We start from the raw sequence: 13,066 nt of genomic DNA, 5'->3' as shown, positions 1-13,066 counted from the left end.
AAAAAATCAATGCCGATCAATTTTCTCTCAAGACGCCCGGAGCTTCTTCTGAGAGAAAGAGGACACGTTTGAGGAGAGAGATGCTGCTGGGTGTGAAACGATGCTGCAGACACCGATGAGGAGGTTGTAGGTTTTTTCTTCCATCTTTGTCTGATCTAAACAAAAAAACCCTAAAACTAACCGGCAGCATCCGCCCTCCATCTTTGTCTGAGTTTTTCATTTTAATGCTCAAAGACTTACGAAAGTTGATCTTATTCAAACGGGAAAACTAAAGTAAAAACTAAAACCACAACGTCCACAGAAAGGAGAAAACACAACCTTTCACCCACCAATCAACACTTTTCTGATAAAGATCAGCCAGAAAAAACATCTGCTGGCACCATTTTAATAATGAAGGTCGTAATTTGAATCAGGTTTAGTTCTCCTTTGTTAAAGTTGACTTTAGACTGAACTCCTTTATTAATTTTAGTAAATCTTTGAGCTAATTTACAGAAAAACCTCATTTAACAGATTGGAAATATTTCCAGCTGAAGGATTTAATGTGGGACCAAATTCTGGCAAAATCTCCAAAAATGAGCTTTTCCTTCGACGGTTATTCTCCTGATGGAGCTGCAGTCAGCTCTCTGGCTGCAGCCTCTCACCTGCAGAGCTGCAGGGTGGATTTCTGGATGCTACCTGGACAGAACCAGCCTGCACGGCTGCTTCCAGTCTCCTCTCATCTACTCAGCACCTTTAGGCTCTCAGCTTGAAACTGAAGGACAGATTTGATGTTTTCTTTCTTTTAACTGATAAATGATCTCAGATGAACCTCAGAAACTTTGGAGGAACAGAAGCAGCCGTGACGGTTCAGCCCGTGTGGATCGGGCCTGACTCCAGCTGGCTGATGTGAATAATCCTTTCAGACGTGTGTGAGGCTCTCCAGCCCACTCACGTCCCTTCAGAGAGGCTGATTTTGACTGATTTTATTAGAAACTGTGGCCGGGAGGTGGGCGACGAGCCTCATCAGTCAGACTGCAGCATTCTGCTGAAACTCAGCTGCTTTCAGGCTCTGTTCAGGGCGCATCTGAGGAGGCCATTATTCTGGAATGGCTTCCTGGAAAACATTTCACTGATGTTTTATATCCTCAGCTGCCTTTTATATGCCACTAAATAAGGAACCTGTTTGTTTTATCATTTAAAAATGCAGCGTTTTTAGTGGAACTGAGCTCTTATCTTTATATATCAACTTATCTCTGAACCTAAGATCATGTATCTAGAGGCCACAGTCCTTCACAGAGCTTTATTGTTGTTCAGCTGTTTGTAGCCACAGTATAGAAGCAGACTGCATTCACTTAAAAAAGCAGATTTACACGTTCTGTGGCCATTTTCTACCCTGCAGGAGGTAATAATAAACTAAATGAATGTAACGTATCTGACAGGACGTCCTTTAGCTGCATCATTTATGGTGGACCTGCAGCTCATCGTGCAGGAAGAAAAATGGCCGCTGGTTAAATTTCTGCAGAACCACAAGCTGCAGTTTCAGGACCCTCATTTTCAGCACTTTTCTAGCTCTTTTCGGTGTCATTTACACCATTTTTCAAACTTTCAAGCTGTTTACGTTAATGTTTTGGGTAAAAGTACAAGGCAGGGTTGAGATTCTCTCGCAGAACACATCATAAACTCTTTATCACTCTGGGTTTTAATAATTTGTACATTTCTGAAGGAGCTCTCGTGAGGAATGAAGGTTCTGATCCTGCTGGTTCTGATGCACCAACCTCTGGTTCTGCAGAGACCCTGTACTCATCATGATGCACGTCCTGGATCATAATTATTTCATCTTATTTTTCTTTGGTTTTTGTGACTTTATTAGTTCTTTATTACTTTAATATTAGACAAATAAAAAAATATGGTTTTGTAAAATGATGTAATTAAATCAGAAAAGCAGCTTTTCTTTCTGAAGTGATTGCAACATGCTTCTGTACATTTCAAAGCATTAAAACTCTGAGTTTGTTAACACCGCTGACAGCTCCATCGCAGCAGAATTTTAGACATGCTGAACTTCATTTAGCTGCTCTGCTGCAGAAGCAATGCTGAATCTTCCCGACAGGAAAAGCAAATATGCCTGTTCTCTCGTTAGCAACCAAGCTAACAAGCTAAGTAGCTGCTGTTAGCTGCCTAGCGAGGTGTTAGCGATAACAGCTGCTATCTTATGCTAACGGCTGTTATCTGAAAACAGTAAAGGTTCAGCAGTTAAGACGTTCCTTATAATCAACATTCAGCCATATTTGTGTTTTTATGTCACGTTAATTTCAGAATAATCATCATAAACTCGCCTTTTTGTTGAAATTCTTCCAGATGTTTCAAAGTTGTGATGACTCCTCCAGCCCTGGGAGCATAATTTAATCATGTGTGCAATAAAAAAGCCTTGTGAATTTTGAATTTTAGCAGATCTGATACAGAACTTTGGTTCCAGATCACAGAACAAACAGTTGTTTTGGAGGTCGACCACTTCCCAAACTTCTCTATTTAACAGTATGGGGTCATATTTGTTTATTCTGGCTTTCCAGAGGGCAATGCACAGTGAAATGCTGAATTTCTGAGCTGGATTTATTTAATTTAGTAGTGTAACAATCTTTTCCTTAAAAAAAAAGTCCATAAGCAAACAGCCAATTAATGAAAGCAATGAAAAGAAGGAGCAAATCATCGTCTAAAGGGGCTTTCAAACTTCACTCTCTTGTTTGTGGACCAAAACATGGGACTGGAAACCTGGTATGTACTTTATATAAACCAGTTTGTTAGAAAAATAAAGAATTCTTCAGATATTGTGACACATTATTTCTCACATACGTGTTAATTATAATGACACAAGACAAGATCACACATCAGCAGTACAGACGAAGTCCCTTTATGAGATGAATGAAAGAAACAAACACATTTTACTGTCAAAACGGGTTTAAACGGTTTCACAAACGACTGTTCGTCCTGAAAAATGAAAACTCTTTTCGCCTCTGAATCAGTGGGTAAAAACGTTGACCTGGAGCTCACGCTAACATTTAAATCGTTTAAGCACTGAAGATGGAAAACCAAGAACCTGAGGAGCAGAAACCAGAAAACCTTTCGGCATCTTGATCAAGTACTACACACACACACACACACACAAACCCACACACACACACACACACACATATATATATATATATATATATATATATATATATATATATATATGTATATATATATGTATGTATTATGTCTTTCCCGCTGAACTGGGGAAAAATGACAAGCAGCACATTTACGTTCGAGTTACAACCAGATTGTTGCAGTTAGAAGTAAAAACGACGTGAGATGAGCTCCGACATGTATCATCTGGGAAATTCTTGCCGTCATGGTTTGTGTTGACAGTGAGGGAAACAAACGGTAAAGCGACAGTGAAGTGGACCTGCAGGGTTTGAGAGAAACATTTCAACTCATTTTCACACCTACGACAGCCAGGACAAAGTTAATCCCACTCCCACGCCGCTCACAGACGGTTCCCCAGCTTTTAATACAAACATAAAGTTTGGTCATGTGCAGATCTTTCCAGGTTGGATTTTCATCTTGACCTGGGAAATCAGCAGGGATGCAAACTGCATCATGCTACACCATGGCCTGCAATCTCCCCGCTGCATGCCGGAGGGACGAGAAGCTGAATTTATCACCACCAGGCAGCTTCTCTTCATCCACTTTTCCTCCACCGGGAACCTCTTTTCTGTCTCTCGATAAAGGACATGTCGACTGGCCTCCTGCTTAGAGGCGCTTCTTTAGTTCTGGGTGATGAAACTGAGCTTTTAGCACTAAAGCTTCCACTGAGGTGTCGCAACAGCAGCCAACATGACCAACAAGCATTTGTTAAGCGCTGCTGATGCTAGTAAAAGAGGTTCCAGGTGGACATCTGGTTGAGGTTTTGTCAGTAGTTTCTACTCCTCTGCTTTCTTCATCCTGGAAGTTATTTCTTGATTTCCTTTTCAGGTCCTGTCAGGTTTACGGACTCTCCTGCTCCATGTTGTCGATCAAGTTCTCTTTCTTTGTGAACTGCAGATGCCTGATGGACCTCCAAACCCCGACAAACCTGTCACTGGCTGATTGACCATCTCCGACGTTCTCCTTGTGGATGTGCTCCCTCTGCATCTCCAGCATCTCTTTTTCTGACATCACACCAGCCTTCAGGCCTCCTTCTTCTCCTTCATATGGTCCACTCTCTGTCTGCAACTCTCCATTAGCTAAATGATCTGTCACCACTGCCTGCTTCTCGTTCGTCTCTCCTCCGGTCCCTGGTTGTCCTGAATCTGAACCAGGGGTGGCCCCGTTGTCGTCCAGAGGTGGTTTCTCTCTGCAGGGCTCCCCAGGCTGCAGGGCGTCTCCTCCCACCTTCTCCAGATCCTCATACAAGCTCTTTTTCTTGGTCTCAAAGTATTTGACCACACAGTAGGTGATGGAGCCGACAGTGTTCACCACCACGCCGCCGATGAAGAGTTGCGTCGGCGCCACGTCTTTGAACGCCAGCATGCCGACGGTGATGGTAGCAATGCTCTTGACCACACCGACGAAGCTGGTGGTGACGGCAGAGTTGATGTAGGTGCAGTGCAGCGTGGTGAAGTTCATGGCGCAGCCGATGAAGATACAGAGGATGAAGATGCCCGTGATCTCAGGCTGCTTCCATCCCTCATACGACCACATGTTGAAGGCGTCCATGGACATGACGGAGCAGATCAGCAACACCTGGAAGAGACGAGAAGATGATGGATGAAGGCGATAGAGGAAGAGGTCACAGCGGGGTCACGGCTTGATGAGGGAGGAGCTGTTGCCGTTGTTCTCTTGGAGTTGTGTGAAGCCTTCGATACAGTAAACCATGAAGTCCTTATCACTAAATGTTATCTTAAATTTCCAACACAAACATGGTTTTCATTATATTTACTGAATAAGATGCAGCGAATTAAAGATGTATCCTCAAGTTATAGGAAGAACACAGTAGGCGACCTCTCTTAGGTCCTTTACTTTTTGGTCTTTATAGTAAAGATCTTCCACAACACTGTCATGGAGAACACATACACACCTATACTGATGATACTGTTTTGTACACATGTATGAACCACTCAGCTAGTACCTGGAAAGTTAACGTGTAGTTGAATGACTTGATCAATCTTGTCTTATTTTGAAAATTAGCAAAATGAAATGTATTTTACTTTGTAAAACCAGCTATCAGATATTTTCATTAAATATGAATCTACTGATATATTCAGTCATTTAAACATCTTTGTGTCACTTTAGATTCAAATCTTAACTTCCAGAAACACATCAAGAAAATGATAAAAAACTATTAAATACAACACTCCCCATAGATGTATGAAATATGCATGCTTACTTAAATTCCTTCCACATATTTCATAGTGTATCATTACAATCATTATATGAACAAGTTATAAAAATCTTTTATAAAAAGCTAATCCAGTACCATCACTATAAGTTTTTAATTTAATTTATTTAATTTAATTTAATTTAATTTGTAGGATTAATAAGGTTTTTCATTCATATGGGGCTCCATAAATAGTTTCAAATCTTAAATGAAAAATATTTGAAAACCCGAATCCACATGGGGTGCCTCCAAATGTATTTGTCTGTATGCTTGTTACTGTGTCCTGGCTGGAAGCTGCAGATGTAAATTAACCTAAAGCTAATTCTGGTACATTGCATCAAATGGCAACATTTAAATTTGAAATTCTACATGGGTCCTAAGAAAGAGAATAAATAGATTAAAGACAAAACATTCCTTACCGGAGTTGCCATGATGGTGATGGCATACTGTGCAGTGAGGGGTCCGTACTCACTATCCAGGCTGGTTTTCTGGATCAGAACCAGGTAGGAAGCATGGATGATCACTGCCAGTACACCGGTGATGTAGCCAAAGGGATCGCCAGTCAGATCACCGGCACCTGGAGGGAAAAATATGATGAACATTGTGATGATGAGCAAAAGAAAACAGTTTCAGTACAGATTCTATTAAATGGATTTATTTTAAAAAAAAGTTTTTAAAAGTTGCTTAAATTAAAATAATATCTTGTTTCCTCACAGTTCTGAAGTCTGAGGAGGATGTTTTCCCTTCAATTAGTGATTTTCTCACTTTTCCACAGTGTTAAATAAACTGGGAGCTGGGTCCTCAGGAGAAAAGCTGGAAATCTGGAAAATCCTACATCTCATTTTATTCCTGGAAGGGAGATTTTTTAAAATAAGATGAAGTCTTTCTATTAAGATGTATTCTTAGTTTTAGAGATTACCACACCAGAGAGGCTAAAACCGGAAACACAGGTCAGTCCTCAGGAACTGGAAATCTGGTGGTTTAGCTTTGATGTGATAAATGTTTTAGCCAGTTTTCTGCTTCTCTTTGGGCCCTGATGCTCCTGAGAAGATATAATCCCATATTTGGATTAGAAGGCTGTTCTAAACTAAAAACAGCTCCAAATAGAAAACTGTCCTAGTAAGTTTTTCATTGGTTGGTGGATTTCAGAGGTTTTCAGACCTAAAATCAACAATTTTCTTTTCATTCAGCAGCAGGAAATAAAGCTCATCCAGGACTGAACATCGCCATGAAAAACCTGCAGGAAAAACTGGTTAGTTTGGTCCAGTTTTCTAGACAAAGAGTTGAGTGTCATCGGCGTAACGTTGAAATGCATCCAGTCAGTTTCCTGATTAAGGGGGGTTATATCTATTTTTTTAAGGAGTTATGAGGTCATTTTCCTTGTACATAACTTTTTCTTAACAGGAAGAAATGAATAAACTAAAAAGCAGAACCAGCCATCGATCAATGAGCCCTGACCTGATTATTTAATGCTGCTCAACCTGGACGTGTTTCTGCTTAGACTTGAGAAGAAAGTGGTATTTTTCTTTTTATCCCTTTTTCTTTGCTCTAATGATAAATCAGTTTCACAAAGGTGGAAACAAGAAGTAGAGACGTGACCAGATTCTCTGTTAGTTTGAACAGATGCTGTAGAGATCGTTAAAATTTGTAAAACTGGACACAAACATGAACAATACCAAGACTTTTAAGATACTCTGTTGAAGTTAATTTCAATCTGACTCAGAATTCAGACTCTTAAATAACAGAAGGCCATGAAAAAAAAAACCTCTCCACTGAAAACAGTCTTTAAAATATTGACCTTTTCTGCCTTTTTGGTCATAAACTGTTTGTAAAAGATGGATGGAGTCAGTTTGGAAATGCACTAATGTGCATCACCCCTGAGTGCTGCCACAAAATATCTCAGACTCCAACAGAATCCTGTTTAAAAAGCCTCAAAGACACGGTGAAGACGACTTGCTGAATAACAAACTGAGCATCAGAATGAGGAAGAAATGGGATTTAAGTGAGTTTTAACGTGGCATGGTTGCTGGTCTGAGTATTTACTGGGATTTTCACCCACAACCATCTCTAGGGTTTCCAGAGAATGGTCTGAAGATGAGAAAATATCCACCGAGCAGCAGTTGTCTGGACCAGAATGTCTGGTTGTTTGGGCCCCTTAGTACCAACGTGGCCTGGTTTAACCAGCGCAGCCTACCTGAGTATCGTTGCTGACCATGTCCATCCAGCAGGATAATGCACCATGTCACAAAGCTCAAATGCAGCCAGCAAGAATTAAGGCAGCTCTGAATGAAAAAGGGGTCCAAATGGAACTAGAAGGTGGACCTGATAAAGTGGACAGAGTGTGTAATATCGGCCGTGTTCAAAGGATTCTTTGCTATGATTTTTCATCATCTGAGAGGCTTTTTTAAGCTAATTCATGTAAAATTTCCATCAGTGAAGCTTCCTTCATGCAGGATTTGTGTCTGCAGGGAGTTTTAAATTACCTGCCCAGCTCAGGGATTTCAATCCAGTTTAAAGTGACTGAAAATCATTTTACTCCTTATGACTTAACCTACTTTATAAAATTTGCCCACAGCCATGCATACATGTCTCAAATAGAAATTTTTCCTCAGATTTTGAGTGAAAATTGAGCAGTTTTGTCAGTCTGATTTTTTGTATCTCTATCACAGTAAACGCAGACAGAACGAATGAATGAAACAAGCTGGTTCTGCTGCTTTCCTCTTTTCTCAGTGTCCATCTTCATAACAGAGTTAAACTGTAAGCTGGTGCTCATGTTTCATTCCCATCTCTTCTGTAATCAGGTCAAAAGATAAATTTTTCATGACGTCTGACAACATGAGAAAATTGTTAACAAAATGAAATGATCTAAATCCTCAAAACATGCTTTTAAAATCACATTTTTTAACAACAGAACGGGCAATTACCACAGAGATTAAACCCAGAATGATGAATATGTCCATTAGATTCATATTCTACACATTTCACAGTCCATGTTTTCCTTTCCTGGCTCAGTAAGACTGTGCTGCATCAGCAGAGATTGATTCAGGAAATGAACTATGTGTAGATTTATTTTTTTTGTTTGCTCTGGGATCATTAACATTGATGGAAGAACCAATTCTGCAGCTGGGAACAACGATTAAAGCGCTTGTAAGAAGAAAAAGGTCACCAATAAGCTGTTTTAACTGCAGGAAAAAAGATAATGATCTGTGTTCATGGAAATCAGGAGCCACTCATGACAACATGTGATCACTTTTTAGGATTTGTAAAAAAAAACAAACAAAAAAAAACAACCCTTTTAACCCTCATGCATCACTGTGGCACTGTTTCCTTCCATTTGGGCAAAATTTCATCTTCATCTGGCCAGAATTTTGGCTGTTTTAGTGAATATGTCTCTCTCTCTCTCTCTCTCTCTCTCTCTCTCTCTCTCTCTCTCTCTCTCTATATATATATATATATATATATATATATATATATATATATATATATATATATATATATATATATATATTACCATTGTGTAAACAAACTGTAATTTAAATGGTTAAAATCCCAATAATTATGAAATATTTGATTGTTTTGATCAGGCCTGAAGTTGATTGGAAGATTTAAATTAAAAAAGCAGAAAACATATTAATGTGTTAAGTTTTTTAAAGTGGACATTTTTTTACCTTAATGACTTAAAAGGGTAGTAAATTTTAAATTTGACTCGACTCAAAATCTAATAAATCACCAAAGTCACTATTTTGGGTGCATGAAGGGTTAAAAATAATCTGCCAGCAAACTAAAATTTGTCTTATGAAAAATAAATAAAATCAGATGTAATATCTCTTAAGTAATTTCAGTACAATGTCTAATTGACTCCCATTATAACCACCTTTTAACCTCCTGACTACTGTTAAATATTATTATGCATTTAGTGATGTTAAGGTGTCTTATCAGAGAAAATGAGTGAATTTAGACATTTTTACTGTTCACTGCTAAAAAAATGACCTATGCATACAATGTTACAAGCAAAAACATCAGTGACATTAAGTCATCATGCTGACATTTAAAGGGTTTAAAGTCTTTTAAATCTTTGAATGTTTGGTAGTTTTGATCAGGACTGACGTTGTTTCAGAAATTAGTGCAGAAAAAAGCTGAAAAACACAATCTGTTAGATAGTTAAAGCAGTTTTTATTAATATATTTATGACTCAAATCGGTGTTAAATTAAACTGCTGAGAGTTGATGTGTTTTAACAACAAATCTTTGATATTGTTATTAGATTATATAAAGTCTTAATATTTAGGTTGCAAACAGAGAGTCTGCAGAGCAAACAGAAACCTGATGTGTGTGTGTGTGTGTGTGTGTGTGTGTGTGTGTGTGTGTGTGTGTGTGTGTGTGTGTGTGTGTGTGTGTGTGTGTGTGTGTGTTTACCGGCCAGCACGGCTCCACCGGTGGTGATGAGCACGGCGATCACCACGCCGATGGACGGCACACCGTTCCTTAACACGCACACACCAATGCTGAGCGTGAAGAGGGGCAGGCAGCGCTTGAAGACCACGTACATGGGCAGGCTGAGGCCGCGCAGCGACCACAGGGTGAGAGTGGACTGCAGCGTGGAGAGGATGCACACCGTGGCAAACTCCTGCAAAACACACAGACTTTTACAAAACGCTCCCACTTGTCTTTATTCCAGCAATGAGTGTGTTCGTCACATCATTTATGTTTACTTTAAATCCAGGTTAAATGTAGATTAGCATCCCCCTAAATGTTTATGGGTTTAAGACAAATTACATGATCCAGTTTCTGAAATCACAAACGTTTGGTCTCGGGTCTAAGGATCAGTTTCAGACTTTAGAGGAACAAAGTCTCAGCTCAGTCTCTGTGATCAGGATCATAAATAACAAAAAATACACGAAATGAGTTGAATGAGTGATGATGGGGCTGCAGAATGAATCTAACTGGAATTTTCTCAGACCTGGAAGAAATCCAGATAAAGAAATAATAATAAAATTAAATAAATCTAGTTTGACTAAAATGATTTTAGATCTGTTTCTGTCTAATACAAATATCCCCATTTAGATTTAAAACCTGAGAATTAGTCTTGATTACGTTGTGATTATCCATCCATCCATCCATCCATCCATCCATTTACAGCCGCTTAGTCCAGCAGGGTCGCGGGGAAGCCGGGGTCTATCCCAGCAATTAGCAGGCAAGAGGCACGTGCACCTGCGCGGGTCGCCAGTTTATCACATTGAGATTATAATTTAGTTATTATTGCTGGAAAGGAGGTGCGAAACTGGTCAATATGTAAGATTTCAGTTCAGTTCCCACACAGAAAATGGACCAATCAGAAAGCAGCTGATCTCTGCTCTTTATTCTGCACCAGTGATAAAGAAAAAATAAATGACTTCCAGCAGATTTAACGCTTGAGCTGCAGAAACGTCCACAAACAGCCCCGACAGTCAGCAGTCTGCCAGTCAGTTAATCAGTCAGTCATCAGCAGGCCGACAGGGAGCAACTGGAAGTTTCCATTAATAATTAAATAAAAAACACTGATGGAAATGTGAGTTTATGGTGTTGAAAAGTTGCCTGATTAACTTTTGTGATGCAACAGTCTCCTGAAGGAGGAAGTCTGGTTGATTAAAAATAAAAACGTGAAGCAGATTAACCCGCCTGGTTATAACAAAGCTTGACAGGTGCAGAATCAAGTTAACTTCGGGATAAAGCAGACTCTGCTGCAGCTACAAACAGCCCTCTAACGGGGTTCCTTTCTTTTTTGAAGCCATTCTTTACTTCTTACCTTGGAGAGCTGTATGCTGAACGGGGGGATCTGGACCTTCCCCAGCCGCCTCAGGGTCTCCAGGGTGATCGCCGCGGTGAAGCTGGTCAGGAACTGGATGAGCGTCAGGAAGTTGAAGTGATAATTACTGATGAGGAACTTCAGCAAAATGTTGAGCGAACCGGAGAAGACGCCGTGCGCCACGGCCACGGAAATCCCCAACAAGCGGCTCTTAAACACATCCATGTTAGAGGTGAGAGGACAAGAGAGACAAGAGAGACTGGAGATGCTGGAGGTGAGGCGGGCTGCGGAGGCTCTGATGAGGGGGAGGGCTGGGGTTTTACGCACTGCTGCTGGACGGAGACGCGGGGAGAGAGGAAGGACGCACCGCGAGGCAGTGAGGAGCTCACAGCATCACCAGAGTAGGAAACGACCTCTGCTGCGGGAAGAAGGGAGAAAAACTTCCCAAACTCTCCTCGGATGGACTTTCTTCTCAGTCCGGATCCAGCTGGAGTGACTTTTCTCCTCGCGCAGCAGCTTTCGGATGGATGCAGAGGAGGACGAGGATGAGAGGGAGTCCCAGGGAGAGTGAGAGGAGGCGCAGCAGCAGCTTTCCTGCAGAGACGAGCTCGTGCTCCCTGAGCACGCAGACACGCAAATTACATTTTTGCCGCAGCGCCTTTTGGCTGCGCATCTGGCAGAGGGGAGGGGGGCGGAGAGGGAGGGCTTGTGTGCGAGAGGAGGGAGGGGTGGTTGCTTTTTACATCACTGAGGGCCCCACGCTGAACAGACTCCCACATGAATGAAATATCTGTTGTTTCTCAACTTTTCACTCTTTTGTTTCTCATCTCCTGGAGCTTTTTTCTTTTTTAAAGACCGGTTCTGATCTGTGGACCCAAACCTGACCTATACCAGTCTTACAAAACAGCACGAGGCGTTCTTGTGTTATAACACGTGACCAACATATTTTAAATAATAATTCTTTAAAAAGCCACCTAACGCTGACCTGCGTCCTTCAGGCAGAAAAAGGCCCCAGACTGAAGAGATGAACCAGTGTTGGATCTGTTATTGGATCTTTAGGCTCTTTGTCACAAAGATGCTCATTTGTTCCCATTTCTTTCGTTTTTTTTTTCTGTGAAAACCAGCAGACAGACTGACAGAAAACAGGATTTCAGCAGCAGATGGACAGGTTCTGAAATCCAGGACCAGGACCTGAGAGATGCATCTGGACCTTCAGTTGATCCATCTACTGAAGCCTCATCAAAAATGTAGTTTACAACATGCTGTGGCTAGGATAACCTATTAACTCTTCTTCACCATGTTCATAATATGAAGTAAGTTTTTGTTTTCAAGAACCTCAAGAACCGTTTGAGGTCTGAATTAGTCATTAAATGGATATAAATCCATACATGACGGGGTGGAGGTGGAGGTGGAGGGGGGTATAACACACCAGTTATTACATGACAGTTCACGTCCAGAGTCCTAACAGTTGGCATGACACAGACCTTCAGAGCTTTAGTTTCAGAGAGCATCCTGTACCTAAAATTAAACTTTTTGATTTTCCCTTCAGTTTTTTGGGATGTAATTTCTAAACTGACTCACCTTTAATTGAATTTTTCACAACCTAAGACATTCATATCAGCGTGAAAGAGGCCAGATATGCTGGATTTAGGGTCAGCACACAGTCTGTGGGTCAGAGTCAGGGTCACACCACAGATTATCAAATATGTACATGCTCAGGCTAAGATTTCAAATCACTATTTCAATAGAAAAAATTAAATGACAAAGTTTTATTAAGGTGAAATCGGAAAGTAAAAACTGTTTACAGAAGCCAGTAACATCTGGTTTTTAAACTGGACATAAACCTGAAATAAAATATTTGCTTGTGCAAAAGTAATGAAATTATACACCGCTGGGTTTTTAATACAATAC

At 40.6% G+C, this 13,066-nt stretch overlaps 1 protein-coding gene across 1 annotated transcript; it reads right to left on the bottom strand.

Annotated features, from left to right (window-relative positions):
• Nucleotides 1-2,858: 2,858 nt before the first annotated feature.
• LOC121633786 (solute carrier family 35 member D3) lies at nt 2,859-11,745 on the bottom strand. Its single transcript, XM_041976031.1, has 4 exons — nt 11,156-11,745; nt 9,787-9,997; nt 5,791-5,948; nt 2,859-4,737 (listed from the first exon to the last, which is right to left on the bottom strand). The coding sequence occupies exons 1-4, from the start codon at nt 11,378-11,380 to the stop codon at nt 4,000-4,002; spliced, it is 1,332 nt and encodes a 443-aa protein (XP_041831965.1). The 5' UTR covers nt 11,381-11,745; the 3' UTR covers nt 2,859-3,999.
• Nucleotides 11,746-13,066: the final 1,321 nt, after the last annotated feature.

This window comes from Melanotaenia boesemani, chromosome 22 (assembly GCF_017639745.1).
Source record: "Melanotaenia boesemani isolate fMelBoe1 chromosome 22, fMelBoe1.pri, whole genome shotgun sequence".
NCBI lineage: Eukaryota > Metazoa > Chordata > Actinopteri > Atheriniformes > Melanotaeniidae > Melanotaenia > Melanotaenia boesemani.
Note: the sequence above shows the minus strand (reverse complement) of the source record. Positions and strands in the feature narration are given on the sequence as shown.